At 42.1% G+C, this 16497-nt stretch overlaps 1 protein-coding gene across 1 annotated transcript in view; it reads right to left on the reverse strand.

The window, feature by feature from the left end:
* Positions 1-16497, reverse strand: part of LOC126248822 (eIF-2-alpha kinase activator GCN1) — a 282568-nt gene that overhangs the window by 72986 nt on the left and 193085 nt on the right. Inside the window, exon 24 of the mRNA XM_049950239.1 lies at positions 4121-4300. Coding sequence (XP_049806196.1) covers positions 4121-4300 — 180 coding nt within the window. The remainder of the gene's footprint in view (positions 1-4120; positions 4301-16497) is intronic.

Consider the following 16497-nt stretch of genomic DNA (forward strand, 5'->3'; position numbering starts at 1 on the left):
ACATACACCAGCTCCCCAACCCCCCCTCCCAATGACCCCCCCCCCCCCCACCTCTCCTTACATCCTAACCACACTGGTGTCAATGTTACTACCACAGAATAAGACATGTACCATATCTCTAAATGTTAAAGCCCTCCATTGCTAACATAAATCAGTACTTTATACATATTAATTCTAGCTGGAACAAACATAAGCTGCCTTTACCAATATCCCAGATCACTCTAATATTAGAATAAAATTAGTCAACAGCTAAAGAATTTTGTTCATGTTTAATATTATAAAACTGCCTGTAACATACAAATAGAAATAGCATAACAGATCACCGAAATTTATTCTTGTAGTAATTTATTATTAGTTTCTCTAGTGCTCTCATGTTATCACCATTCTGATGAAAAAACTTGCCCTTATATCGACTTTAACACATGTAAAGAACAACAAATTTCATCTCTGTACAAAGTAGGCTTATGCCATATCTCTCTGTCAAGATCTTTGTTATAAGCAACAGTTGTAAAGCGCATGCTGGATGCTGGTGAAGTGTCACTGTTAAAGTGTGAACTAATATAGCTTGTGTGAAAGTGTTCTGGACTTCAAAATGGATGCAGACAGATACGAAAAAAGCCGCCTATACTGTCGCAGTAAGTAAAAACTAAATTCACACCCATATCGACAGATAATCTATAGTCATGGCGATACATTAAAGTGTGACCCATATTTCTGCCATAGAACCAGCACCCAGCATTATGCTACTACCAATAATGATGTAGCTTCCCGGATTCTCCCGAAATCATCTGAAGATGAACCTGAAAGGGTTCGAAAACCGGTTAATGTAATAAAGCATTACTAATGAAAAAAGTGACTGGTTGCAGTTGTGTATAATTTATTTACAGTATTGAATAGAATTGGGGAGAAGAGGAGTCTGTGACACAACTTGACTAGAAGAAGGGACCGGTTGGTAGGACATGTTCTGAGGCATCAAGGGATCACAAATTTAGCATTGGAGGGCAGTGTGGAGGGTAAAAATCGTAGAGGGAGACCAAGAGATGAATACACTAAGCAGATTCAGAAGGATGTAGGTTGCAGTAGGTACTGGGAGATGAAGAAACTTGCACAGGATAGGGTAGCATGGAGAGTTGCATCAAACCAGTCTCAGGACTGAAGACCACAACAACAACAACAAGTCTTCTTTTTTTCTTCATGATGCGACACTTGCAAAATGATTATCTCTCAAACCAATATTCCTCACCTTGCGATATGGGCAAAAAATCCTCAGATAGTTCCATGTGGTTTGCTGATGCTATTTTTTTCTTTCAATGTATATATTTTTACAAAAAGAAAAAAGAAAAGAGACTTTCTTAAAGTTGCTCAGGTATTCTTGACAAAATGACTACAGTGGCTTAAGATTAGTCAATATTTGATAAAAATAAACAGGTGACATGAGACTATCTTAGTTTCAAAGTGCAAGTACACCCTCTGCCATCATGTGTGAACTGCTGGCTCATATTCGAAATATTAAATATACTGGATGTCATCAGCTTTGCTGGTCGAATGGTGGATACATACTGCAGTGCATAACAGATGGTCTGATATGCCGCCTTAGCGTACAATGTGAACACCGTCTTATACCAGACACAATGTAAGCACACTGTCAATATTCCTCTTTGTTTTGTTTACCTTTATGAATATGCACTAGGATCACTTAGGTACTGGTGGCCATTCTTTTTGCAGTTTTCAGAAGGCAGTTGTTTATGCAGTAAATGACAGTAGTACTGAACAGTATGCAGTTATGTGATAGGAACATAGTACGTCTGCCCTATAGTTTCGATCATTGTTGTTAATCCGGGTTGACCACGCATTCAGAAATGGTTCGATTCAAAGAAGGTATCATTTGTAATTAAATGAATCCCTTAACAGAGAAAGTGCACGTTTTCGTAACAGTGACCATACGGTACTTAATGCTCACGTTATTACTGTACCTTAGAATGTGCTTTTCATAGTGAAGGTTATTGTATTGTACAGGATGAACCAGAACTTCACCGACAAAATTTCAGGAATAGTTCAAGAATACTTTCTGGGTACTTAGGTATAAGGGACCAATGGTCTTTGGCTGTTCATTACAGAGTTACTGCATTTAGTTCAGTTTCTTGCACCAATTAGCTTTGTATCTGTGTTATATTGAAAATAGTGCACAACATTGCAATTGTTGACAGTATGCAATGTGTGTCTTGTTTCCATTAACACACTGTATCTGCTGCTAACAACAGTAATGCACTTTTTTAACTCATCCTTAAGTCTTCATTCAGTACTGCATGGTACGACCAAGGGTTTTGTTTTCTGACAGTGTTAGTTCTGTGTTAGCAGTACTACGCACAGGTTTACTGATGAAGAGTTGGCCGATATGCGCCTCGTGTACGGGTTCACGGAATGCAATGGACAAGTTGCACAATGACGCTACACTGAGCTGTTCCCAAACTGATGGCAAACACATCACAGCACTTTTACAATAGTGTGTTGTTGCATTACTCTGTGTTTTGTGTTGTACATTTTGGTGATTGCTTATTACAGGCTTTTTCACTCCTGTGAAGATATTTTCACAAAAACAAGAGCAATCGTGGTAACAAACAGAATAAATCATAATTATATTATTACTCTATGATAAGCTGCTGAGGTGAAGGGTCCCTTATACCAGAATACTCAGAAGGTATACTGAAAAATGTCTGGAAGTTTATATCAGTGAAGCTCCAATTTGCCCAGTACATTATTTTAAAAACCAATAGTTAGTTCTGTGAAATATTATAAAAGAGCAGTTGGATGTATAAGTGCTCATTTTTGGAGTATAGCTCAGTGGGTTTGAATTAGATGAAGGATTAATTGTTTATCAGATGTACACTCTCCACATTAGCACTCAGTGCCAAATGCAGGTGCTGAAATGATATACTAGCGAACTGTGAGCTGGAAACATCATGAAGTGAGTGAAAACTTCTCTGGGTTGTGTTTGTGATACCCATATCTGTAGAAGTGCTTAGGCCCTGCACAGCATGTCATAATGGCAACATTGGGATTTCGAAACATGGAAAAAGACAAAGTAGATACTGAAATGCTTTATTGCATTATTGCTGCTTACAACTTGCACACATCTAAAGCAACTAAGAATACACCAGTTGCAACGGAACAACAAAGCTCAACAGACAGCACCAGCATTACATGCATGTTGTCATAATGAAGAATTGTAATAAAAAGTATTGTGGTGACATTAGGTTTTTCTGACATTGAACATTAATGAAAGCAGGCCAGTTGTATGAATGCTGAATGAATACATATAATTAACTTAATTGATTAGGTCAGATAATGTTAATTGGTCATGGAAGGAGTCACTACAATAAATCGTAGAAAACAGATAAGAAAGAAATGTTGTACATAGACTTTTCAGTGTTGTGTTTTAAGACCAAAACTCTTACAACTACATTTTCTCTCCCAAATCAATTGAAGGGAAGAGTGAGAATCTGGAGGACTAGGAGAAACTGGTGACTTTTGTTGCCACTGAGATACATGGTCATTGATGAACATACAATAAAATTTTTATTTCTTTTGCCAGATCAGAAAAGACAAAAGTACATATTCTCAAGTCTAAATTTCTTATTGGCTCTGTATACAGAGACTTGAGTTTGTTAGTTGCTCTATACAGCACACCTACACAGTGGAGAGATGAATTATTATTATTAAAAATTTTATAGCTGCTGTAATTCTATTTCTTCATGATTTCTGCCCCCGCCCCCCCCCCCCCCCCCCCACACACACACACACACTTTTTATATCCCATGAAATGAAGAAATGAATCATTATAATTCAAATATTGAATACAAGGAGCAACCAATAATGACTGCTTTATTTGGCATGCAATACTAATATCCAGAGAAGGAAAGTTCCGCTACTCATTCAACATAGGTGGTGAGAGATTACTATCACTGACAATTAAACTTCAAACTATTTTATTAGTTACACAGTTCTGTCCTCTAATCATTTAGTGTGTACGATTCTCACAGGTGATTTTATTGATTATAGTTAAAAGTTAATTCTTTCTTGAAAAGTGAGTATAGAAAAATAATTTAAGTTTGTAACTTACTCTGGATTTCTGGATTACGGATGACTGAACCAATAAGTTTCAGAGCCTGAGCTCCTGCTTTTTGCACTTTTACATGGGAATCACTCAATACTTCTATCAGTTTTGGGACAATGCTGGGCAGACAAGATGAAAGTTGTTTTGGTGCACAATAGGCCATAGCACCCAAGAGTTCAACAGAGCCTGAAACAAACAAATTTACTTAACACGTAATTTTTTTTTCCATAAACTATTGAGTGCACTTGCACACGTACATCGCCTCCTCTCTCTCCCCCTCCCCCCCTCCCTCCACAGAGATAGTACTCTGAGCGCCTAAATTAAGAATATTTATCTATGCAGAGTCTGCTGACCTTTGCCCACATTATTTTTAAAAAATTCCCAAACAATTTCTTACATGAATAAAGTACCTACTAGTTTTTCTCCCTTATTTAAATCCATTGTAAATAAGATAACACCACCAATGGCTCAAATGACAGAAATTATCATGTGAAACACAGCTGTTATGTCACAGTGTATCTTTGCTATTATCATAAGCATATACGAGGAAATCACTTTAATAAAGAGCAAAATCACTTTCCAATAACATTATATCTACATCTACATGACTACTCTGCAATTCACATTTAAGTGCTTGGCAGAGAGTTCATCGAACCACAATCATACTCTCTCACTCTCTACCATTCCACTCCCGAACAGCGCGCGGGAAAAACGAACACCTAAACCTTTCTGTTCGAGCCCTGATTTCTCTTATTTTATTTTGATGATCATTCCTACCTATGTAGGTTGGGCTCAACAAAATATTTTCGCAATCGGAAGAGAAAGTTGGTGACTGAAATTTCGTAAATAGATCTCGGCGCGACGAAAAACGTCTTTGCTGTAATGACTTCCATCCCAATTCGCGTATCATATCTGCCACTCTCTCTCTCCCCTACTACGTGATAATACAAAACGAGCTGCCCTTTTTTGCACCGTTTCGATGTCCTCCATCAATCCCACCTGGTAAGGATCCCGCACCGTGCAGCAATATTCTAACAGAGGACGAACGAGTGTAGTGTAAGCTGTCTCTTTAGTGGACTTATTGCATCTTCTAAGTGTCCTGCCAATGAAACGCAACCTTTGGCTCACCTTCCCCACAATATTATCTATGTGATCTTTCCAACTGAAGTTGTTCATAATTTTAACACCCAGGTACTTTGTTGAATTTACAGCCTTGAGAATTGTACTATTTATCGAGTAATCGAATTCCAACGGATTTCTTTTGGAACTCATGTGGATCACCTAACACTTTTCGTTATTTAGCATCAACTGCCACCTGCCACACCATACAGCAATCTTTTCTAAATCGCTTTGCAAATGATACTGGTCTTCAGATGACCTTACTAGACAGTAAATTACAGCATCATCTGCTAACAACCTAAGAGAACTACTCAGATTGTCACCCAGGTCATTTATACAGATCAGGAACAGCAGAGGTCCCAGGACGCTTCCCTTGGGAACACCTGATATCACTTCAGTTTTACTCTATGATTTACCGTCTATTACTACGAACTGCGACCTTCCTGACAGGAAATCACGAATCCAGTCACACAACTGAGATGATACCCCATAGGCCCGCAGCTTGATTAGAAGTCGCTTGTGAGGAACGGTGTCAAAAGCTTTCCGGAAATCTAGAAATACGGAAGCAACTTGAGATACCCTGTCGATAGCGGCCATTACTTTGTGTGAATAAAGAGCTAGCTGCATTGCACAAGAACGATGTTTTCTGAAACCATGCTGATTACGTCCCTTCGAGGTGATTCATAATGTTTGAATACAGTATATGCTCCAAAAACCCTACTGCAAACAGACGTCAATGATATAGATCTTGTAGTTAGATGGATTACTCCTACTACCCTTCTTTAACACTGGTGCGACCTGCGCAATTTTCCAATCTGTAGGTACAGATCTATCGGTGAGCGAGCGGTTGTATATGATTGCTAAGTAGGGAGCTATTGTATTAGCGTAATCTGAAAGGAACCTAATCGGTATACAATCTGGACCTGAAGACTTGGCCGTATCAAGCGAATTGAGTTGCTTTGCAACCCCTAAGGTATCTACTTCTAAGAAACTCATGCTAGCAGCTGTTCGTGTTTCAAATTCTGGAATATTCCATTCGTCTTCCCTGGTGAAGGAATTTCGGAAAACTGCGTTCAATAACTCTGCTTTAGCAGCACAGTTGTCGGTAACAGTACCATCGGCACTGCGCAGCGAAGGTATTGACTGCGTCTTGCCGCTTGTGTACTTTACATACGACCAGAATTTCTTCGGATTTTCTACCAAATTTCGAGACAATGTTTCGTTGTGGAACCTATTAAAGGCATCTCGCATTGAAGTCAGTGCCAAATTTCGCGCATCTGTAAATTTTAGCCAATCTTCGGGATTTCGCGTTCTTCTGAACTTCGCATGCTTTTTCTGTTGCCTCTGCAATAGAGTTTGGACCTGTTTTGTGTACCACGGGGGATCAGTTCCATCTCTTACCAATTTATGAGGTATGAATCTCTCAATTGCTGTTGCTGCTATATCTTTGAATTTGAGCCACATCTTGTCTACATTTGCCTAGTCAGTTCGGAAGGAATGGAGATTGTCTCTTAGGAATGCTTCTAGTGACACTTTATCCACTTTTTTAAATAAAATTATTTTGCGTTTGTTTCTGGTAGAAACATTACTGTCAACAGTTACACCAGAAACTTAAAAAAGTAGTCACACGAATATTCCAACACTGCATTACTGAAACAAAAAGTATCTTAATGACAAAGTGGGTTTATTGTCTTTTTTCAGTCTTTGGGCACAACGCATTGTGCCTTTAAGTGCAACAGGAACACACACTGTGTGTGTGTGTGTGTGTGTGTGTGTGTGTGTGTGTGTGTGTGTGTGTGTGTGTGCGCGCGCGCGCGTTTGTTTTGTTTAGTTTTGTTTTGTTTTAGGGTCCAAAAACCAACTGAGGTCATATGCGACCTAGTGAAAACTACAGAACACAAACACAGAGATGAGGGAAATGACTATGTCAGTCCCACAAGGCACGTGGGGGGAGGAGGAAAAAAAAAACGTACAAAAATGGAGGTCCAAAACTAAAAATTAAATGGCCTTCGCCATATTGCTTCGGCAGATAAAAAGTAAAACGCGGTAGACACCTCGTGCGTCATTTGCTAAACCGGCTGATAAATCAGATGGCAAACCTAAGCTGAAACGTAAATTGAGAAAAAAAAGGGCATTCCAGCAGGAAGTGGCAGACAGTTAAAATTTGGGCACAATGCATACAAAGTGGTTGGGCAGCACCACTGAGCAAATGACAATGGCTGAAAAGGAGGTGCCCAATATGAAGCTGAGTTAAAATAATCTCCTCCCGGTGGGAGGGACAAGAGGAGGTCATCCAAAGTGCCGGGAGAGGCTTAATAAGCTGAAGCTTATTCCCATGAAGGGAGGACCATTGACAATGCCAAAGGGACACCACCTCCTGACAGATGCCAACGCAGAGATCACTGGAGGGAATAGAGGTACTTGCGGGCTGAGATACAGGGACTGCAGCTTTGGCAGCAGCATCAGCAGCCTCAAATCCTGGGAGACTGACATGACCAGGGACCCACAGAAACATGATTGGCTCCACCAAGAGTGAGTAAGTGACAGCTTCCCTGAACCCACTGCACTAAGGGATGAGCAGTGTACAGTGCACAAAGACTTTGGAGTGCGCTGAGTGAGTCTGAGCAGAGGACATAATTGGGAAGGCTGTGTCGCCGGATGTACTCCGTGGCCTGATACAAGGCGAAAAGCTCGGCTGTAAATACTGAGAAGTGTGCCAGAAGCCAATACTGAATGACACGGGTGCCAATGACAAAGGCACACCCGACCCTACGGTCAGTCCGAGAGCCATCAGTGTATACAAAGGTACTATCACAAAGTTCCATGCGAAGGTCATGAAACTGAAGGCGATAGACTGAAGCTGGAGTAGAGCCCTTAGGAAGCGAATGAAGGCCAAGGTCAACATGGGCCGCTTCACGAAGCCAAGGTGGTGAAGGGTACACACCCACTGCGAAAGTTGCAGGTAGTGAGAAGTGAGGCCACCATAGAAAGTCGTGAAAGCGGACTCCAGGAGGAAACAGAGAAGAGGGACGAGCCCCATACTGACAATATAAGGAATCATCAAAGGAGGTGGCATAGGAGGGGTGGCCACACATGGCAGACAAATGGCATGTGTACCTGCTGAGGAGAAAGTTACAGTGGTAGGACAGTGGTAGTTCAGCAGCTTCAGCATACAGACACTCAACCGGGCTGGTGAAAAGGCGCTACAATGGTGGATAGTGCTGAGATGGCATAAGAGGGATGAGCATGCAGATGCATAAACAAAGCACCCATAGTCGAGTTTCAAACGGACAAGGGACCAGTACAAATGGAAGAGGGTGGTTTGATCGGCACCCTAAGAAGTACCATTGAGGACACGTAGGACATGGAGGGACTTCGTACAGTGGGCTGCCAGGTAAGAGACATGGGAGGACCAAGAAAGTTTCCTATCGAGCATGAGCCCCAGGATTATGTAGTGTCAATGAACAGAAGGGCAACAGGCACAATATGTAGAGATGGTGGGAGAAACCATTTGCACCGCCAGAAATTCATACAGATGGTTTTGTCAGTGGAAAGGCGAAAGCCACTGGCAATGCTCCAGGAGTGAAGACGATCAAGACAGTGCTGAAGACGCCGCTCAGTGAGATAGGACTGTGGAGAACTGCAATAGACTGCAAAATCATCAACAAAAAGGGAGCCGGAGACACCCGGCAGGAGACAGGCCATTATAGGGTTAATGGTGATAGCAAAGAGGATGACGCTCAGGACGGAACCCTGAGGCACACCATTTTCCTGAATAAAGGTGTCCGACAAGTCAGAACCCACATGCCCTTTGAAATCTCGGTCTTGTAAAGATGCCTGAAGAAAACATGGCAGGCGCCCACGGAAGCCCCAAGTGTAAAGAGTACGGAGGATACCAGTTCTCCAGCAGGTGTCATAGGCCCTCTCCAAATCAAAAAACATGGCCACAGTCTGGGATTTCTGCAGAAAACCATTCATGATATGGGTGGACAAAGTAACGAGGTGGTCAACTGCAGAACGCCGCACTCGAAAACACTGTGCATTCGTGAGTAAATGGCACAACTCGAGCTACCACATCAGACGGGCATGAGTCATATGTCCCATCACCTTGCAAAAACAGCTGGTATGAGAGATGGGGCAGTAGCTGGAAGGAAGGTTTTTGTCCTTACTGGGCTTACGTATGGGTATGACGGTGGCTTCACGCCAGAGTCCTGGAAAAATGCCCTCAGCCCAGATGCGGTTGTATGTGTTAAGCAGAAAGTGCTTGCCTGTTAGAGAGAGGTGCTGCAACATCTGAATGCGAATAGCGTCTGGCCCTGGGGCGGAGTACTGGGGTGAACTGAGAGCATGATCCAGCTCCCTCATGGTGGAGGCAGCAATGTAGCACTCATGATTCGGAGAAGGGAATGTTATCGCTCGAGCTGCCTCCACTCATTTCCGATGGATGGAGGCACAGTGATAGTAGGAAGAGCTCGAAACTTCCGCAAAATGGCGGCCCAAGGTGTTGGAGATAGCAACAGGATCCACAATGACATCGGCACATACTGTCAGGCCGGAAATGGGGGAATGGATCTTGGTTCCAGAGAGCCATCGGAGGTTGGCCCACAGAGGAAGGTGTGGAACTGTTAAAAGAACTAGCGAATGAAATTCAACTAGTTCTTTTGCTATCCCGAAGAACTCGACGACACTTTGCATGCATCTATTTATAATGAAAGCAGTTTTCCAGTGTAGGGTGGCGGTTAAAAACGCGGAGATCACATCTCCGTGCTCGAATTGTGTTGCGGCCTGACTTAGTCCACCAAGGGACTGGGATACGATGTGGTAAAGAGGAAGTGCAGGGGATGGAACATTCTGCAGCAGTAAGAATAACGTTGGTGAGATAGTCCACCTGGACATCCATCACAACTGAGGAAATTTTGCTCTGCGAAGGTTACCACCGAGGAGTAAAGCTGCCAGTCAGCCATAGTAAGCCCCCATTTGGGCATGCATGTGGATGGGGTAGGCGTCAGCAGACAGAGAGCACACGGGAAATGATCGCTCGAGTAGGCGTCAGAAAGAACGGACCACTCAAGATGATGGGCAAGCTGGGCGGTGCAACAGGATAGGTCCAAATGGGAATAGGTGTGCGAGGAGTCAGAAAGGAAAGTGGGTGCTCCAAGGTTAAGGCAGAAGAGGTTGAGTTTGTTAAGAAGGTCAGCCAAGGGGGCACCTCTCTGACAGGTCTTGGGAGAATCCCAAAGGGGATGATGCGCATTAAAGTCATCGAGTAGCAAAAATGGGGGAAGTAGCTGCCCAATAAGGTGAAGGAAGTCTGCCCTGGTGACATCGAACGACGGAGGTACACGAATGATACAGAGGGAGAAAGTCAGGTGGGGAAGGAAAAGGCAAACAGCAACAGCTTTATGACGGGTAGTCAGAGAGATAAGTTGACTATGAAGGTCATCCCGTATGAACACCATAACACCCCTATGAGATGGGATGCTGACCTTAGGGGGAAGGTCAAAACAACTGTTAGTTAATGTGAAAGCTCAAAGCGGTCTTGAGGACACAATTTTGTTTCCTGAAGGTAGAGTACATGGGGATGTTGCAATGCTTGAAACAGCCGTAAATCCTCTTTGTGGGACCGAAGGCCGAGAATGTTCCATTGGAGGACAGTCATGAGGAGGAAGAGATATAGGGGTGTCAACTCTGTGGCTGCAGAGGGACAGCCGGTGGAGAGTCGCTACTACAGGACACACAAACAAGAGGCTCCTGCTCCACGGGGTCCACAGAAGCAAGGCATGCTTGTGTGGTCAGTCTGTGGAGTCCAGTGCTGAAAAACGGTTGGTGGTGCGCACTCGAGAGACAGAGGCTGGTGGGGCTAAGTGACCACGTGGCAACACTGCTGAGCAGGATCTTCGAGCTGGTGAAGGAAAAGACTGTGTCTTCAGCAGACTTCTTCGAGCCCTTCTGGTTAGAGGAAGACTTGGGTGTTGTCTGGCTAGAGAGACGGAGCAAGTCTTCTCGGGAGTACTACTATTGTCCTTTCCTGCCTGCTGGTTATGTAGTGGGTAGCTTCGCCCCTTTAGGTGAAAGTTTGATGGTTTGTTGCACAATGTGACGGGGGGCAGTGGTGCTACCTTGACACTGGGCGACTTCACAACCTCAGAGCCAAATTTGAGGTCACATGTCTGCGTGACCACGTCCTTCATGGAGCGAGGCGTAACAAGAACTGAACTATAGGTGCCAGATGGGAGAACACAGGGTTAGCGACTAGCCAGTGACTTGTGAGCTACTGGGTAAGGCACTTTTTCCTTTACCTGAATCTCTTTAACAGCCTGCTCATCTAGATGCATGGTATAATCCTGAGAGGAGGCAGCATGGCCGCCATTGCAGTTGATACAGCAGGGAGGAGGAGGCGAACATTCACCCTCATATGCATCCCTGCCAAGGGTTACGCATGTGGCTGGGTGGCGACAAGACGTTGTAGTGTGACTGAACTGATGACACTGGTAGCAGCACATCAGATTCGGAATGTATGGCCAGACTGTGACGATGTCATAGCCAGCTTTAATCTTGGACGGCAGCACCACCCTATCAAAGGTGAGGAAAAGAGTGCGTGTGGACACCAAGGAGGAATCGACCTTTTTCATTACACGATGGACAGTAATGATACCCTGATCGGAGGGGTAAGATTGTATTTCAGCCTTGGTTAGACCATCAAGCAGCCTGTGTAAATTACACCAAGGGAAGAATTCGAAGTTCTAAGTGCCTCAACACAAACAGGGTAGCCATGGAGAAGCGAGGCAGCAAGTAGTTGTGCTTGAGAATCAGAAGCCGTCTCCAAAAGCAAAGGGCCATTCCAGAAATGAGAACAGGATTTCACAGGGCCAGCGATGGCATCAACACCTTTCTGAATAATAAACGGATTGACCGTGGTGAAGGACTGACCGTCTTCAGTATGGGATACCAGACAGAACTGTGGTGCAGTGGGAAGGATCTTCGAATCAGTAGTCTCATTACATTTACGTTTCATCGACATTGATGGAGAGAATGATTGACGCATCACAAGGAAATCCCCCATGATTGCCAGAGTCTCCAATGGCGTGCTCCTTCCAACTGAGGGGCCCCTTCACAAGGGGGCACACCCTCCTTAGGTGATTGTTCACACCTCAGGTCACACCTCCCTAACACCTGACAGAGAGACCAATGGGCAATTTGGGAAATAAAGAAAGGAAAAGGGAGCCAAAAAGAAAGTTGACACTGTTCACAGGTCAGTGACAGAATGCAGAACATTCCCAATGTTCCCCAAGGGAGGGGAAAAAGAATAGCAAGAGGATAGACATACAGCAAGGAAGAGAAAAAGTGCTGCAAAGGGTGGGGCCCTGTGGTAGCCAAGCACGAACTCGCCAAAGAGTGGCGAGCCCCCTGGGGGCTGTGTGTGTGTGTGTGTGTGTGTGTGTGTGTGTGTGTGTGTGTGTGTGTGTGTGGCAAGCTCCTTATGGAGGACAATCTTATTTTTTATAACCAAAGGACACACATGGATCACACAGCTCTTGAAACAAAGTGAAGTACAGTGGGAGATTTTGTTAAACTGTGTTATGAAAAAATATAAAATAAATAAATAAAAAAAAAAAAAAACACCAGACAAACTGACTGCACACAGCTTTACAGCAACAGTGCAATCTGCATACCTGCATTTGATACAAGATAAAATTATAATAAACTAAGCTTTTCTGAAAATTATGCATTTATAGTGCAAGCTGCTATTCAAGGATATCATTGGGACAACTGCCAAGCAACTCTCCAACCATTTGTGATTTACTATAGAGATCTATCAGGTGGTGTGTCTGCCATGAACTTGTGTGTTTTTAGTGACTGCTTAATTCATGATGCCACTGTAGTTCATGCTCACATCCACACTCTCGTGGCATATGTTAAAAACAAACTGCCTCACTTAAATTTGCAAAACACTTCAGTGATGGGGCAGCTAGCCAGTACAAAATTAGAAAAAATCTCAAAAACTTATGCATGCATTACCATGATTTTCAGAATCATGCAAAATGAATTTTTTTTTGCAGTAAGTCATGGTAAAAATGTATGCAGCGGTATTGGTGCTACCATTAAGTACATGGCAGCACAAGCTAGTCTGTAGAACCCTACAGAAGGCCACGCTCCAACACTTCTTCAATTATTTACCTGGGTACAGAACAATATCTCCTGCATACAGTCATTTTATGTTTCAAAGATGAGGTGAAATCTGCTGAAGAGTTGCTAAATTGCAGACTGGAACACATTAAAACTACTGCAGGCACAGTGAGCCATCATCACTTTTCTCCGGTGGACTCTGACAATGCACAGATGAGCAGACTGTCTTATTATCATTATAGGTTCATTCACAACATGTGTCTTCACAGTATGTCTGGCACTGTATTCAGAAGCAAAAGTGGCAACATACAACCAGTTTGCTGTAGTGTTGCTATTTATGATTACAAATGGTACTTAGGATGTGTCGCAGACTACAGTGAAGCAGAAAGTGAGGTATTAGTGGACTTCATGGCATCAGGAGGACAAGCAAGATCATTTCACAGGCCACACTTGAGAGACGTGTTGGATTCCTTTTGAACATATTCTTATGATGGTTACAGTGCCTACTACTGTGTCAGAAAGAGAGTACATATTGCCACTCAAAGAACAGACTGTCTAGTTACAGGATGGGAAAATATTTGCTCTAGTCACTAGCGACTGGTTTTTGTCATTAAACATTAATGACAGTTTGTGTTAATCTACCTATACGTTGTTGCTTAGTGATTACACCAGGCAGAAGAGGTTATGATTTTTTTTTTTTTTTTTTCAAAACTGTGTTCTGCAACAGTGGTCACGTCTTAAATATATCTCTGCCAGCTTTCATTGTACACAAGTGTCGTGCAATAACACATTAAAATTTTGAGACACATTACATTGGGGCAGAAAAGATTTCAGCTCGTGGCATGCTCAGGCACGAGTGCCACAGCACTCAGCACTCATTCTCCCATTGCCATGCCATGCTCTCTTGGCTTGAAGAGGGGGAAACTTTGAACGCACCACATTTAAATGGCATTGCAGTCACACTGCATACGGGTTGTTTATGTATTTCACATTTCTCAGCAACACTGGTCCTGCACAAAACAGTTTTTCAATGCTATTTTATTATTTTTGATTTGCTGAAGACATAATATAATTTCCATCTGTCACAAACTATCGGCATTCAGACAGACGCACACAGTTCACAGATTTTCACACTCAAGTGGCCACGTAATAATAGTGATTTATTTAGTTTCAAAATAAAAAAACATCTCTCACACAAATATATTGATTGAAATATTGTAGCACTTTTGCAACCTCATTATGGAGACGTGGACACACTAACTGAAGAACACAATGTAGAAGTCCTGGACAGTTTTAACGCAAACAGATTTATCATTAAAACGGAAACTATCATGCAGGTCAATCTGTTACATCTGCATATGCACAGGGCACTTTCAACTGAAACACGAAACGATCTCTCAGATAGGTCGAAAATAGACATAAGATTGATAGTGTCCTCAAAACACTTTAGAGACTATCTTTGTAATTCTTTCAAGGTCACAATGAATTCTTCAAATCTCGTGTTTTCCTTAACAGTACTGAGTTTAGGGACTGGACCGTGTTTGTCAGTATGTGTCCATTCCTTAATGCTATCTTCTTTTTAAATGTATCCCCATAAAATCAGAATGAAGTAGTTGTTAATCTGGGAATGTCTTACTGTGTTCATTGTGCAGTCAAGTCCATTTAGAATGTGAGGTCCGCAATCCATTCCAGATTTTCTACTTGTCATTCCTCCATTTTTTTCCCTTTATAAATACAACAATAGTGAGTTTTGAACTGAAAAATCATTCTGAGCACATCTCTTGACTTAACCAGCATATTTTGCAGTAATATATAAAGTCTCCACACTCTTCTTTCCGTTACATTGAAAACTGATGGAACTAGCAGTGGAATAATGCACGTGACCTCATAAATTTTATTGTTTATACCAACAATTTCTCCATGTGCAGCATTTTTGCTAATTTAGTACAAAGTGCTTCTTGATGTACTGAACAATGAATCTTATCCATCGAAGATCGTAATTTTTTGCTTTTTCATTATCAACTTCTTTAAATTCTTTTTCCATAGTATTGTAATATTGTTTCACAGTAAGTTTATAGCACCCATCATTGACATGACAGCATAATAGATGTTGATAAGTCTCATCTATATTCATTTTTAAACACTTGTGATGACAAACCGCTATACTATCTCCTTTTGTGCAAATATATGCTGATTCCTGTGAACATCTTTCATATTACGGAAAAATAGTGAACAGTAAACCGCACTGTTACCACAATTCTGAATTGAAGAGCCAAATGAAAAATAACACACCACATAACTAAATGAAATGTCGCACTATACAGAGCCCTTCCCAAAAGTTACGAGTAGAGCTTAGACAGGCCAGGCCATGACCTGCACGCATGAAGTTTGGCATGCTGTGAATGGGCCTGTATTACATTGTTGTCTACTTATGCAGTGTATGAAATTTGGCTTGGATATCACTTGTCCTTTTTGTGCCACCACACTTTGAAAACCCACATTTTCCTGGTGATTTTTCAATTTTTTTTTTATTTATTTTCCTGTGATTGTGACTCAGTATGTGTGAATGATGTGTCAATTGTGTGTTTAGTACACATCAGGCAGACTATAAAAATATTATCCCTTTGCTGAATGAATTATATTTGGCTTGGTGGTCACTTGCAATATGACTCTCTCATATGTATCTCTTAACATGTTACAATTTTTTTGATCACGTTTTTGACATTTTTTAATTTTCCCTGTGAAACATGTTATTGGTGTTTTGACACATTGAGTGTGTTCTCTAACTGGATATTACTAGGTAGTAAAAGTTTCACTGGACTGTGAAGAATAATTCCTGAGTTATCAAGCCCTGAACTTGGCTCTGAAGATTGACTGCCAAGTACGCATTGCATTTTCTGGGTCGCGCCACCTTCTTTTGCAAGCTGTAATTCTGGAACTAATTCTAAGGGAACCTTATGCTTTGTATATGAGTGTTCCACACATGGTAACATTGCCGTGCTAAAATTCAGCCAAATCTTAGACTATGAGCTGAAGCACTCAGTTGAACTGACATGGAATGACTCAACAGTACTAACCCCATATGACATTATGGAATGAAAGTAAGTGAAGTATGACAGCTTTGTTTATTTTTATTT

The sequence above is a fragment of the Schistocerca nitens genome, chromosome 1, assembly GCF_023898315.1.
Source record: "Schistocerca nitens isolate TAMUIC-IGC-003100 chromosome 1, iqSchNite1.1, whole genome shotgun sequence".
Classification (NCBI taxonomy): Eukaryota; Metazoa; Arthropoda; class Insecta; order Orthoptera; family Acrididae; genus Schistocerca; species Schistocerca nitens.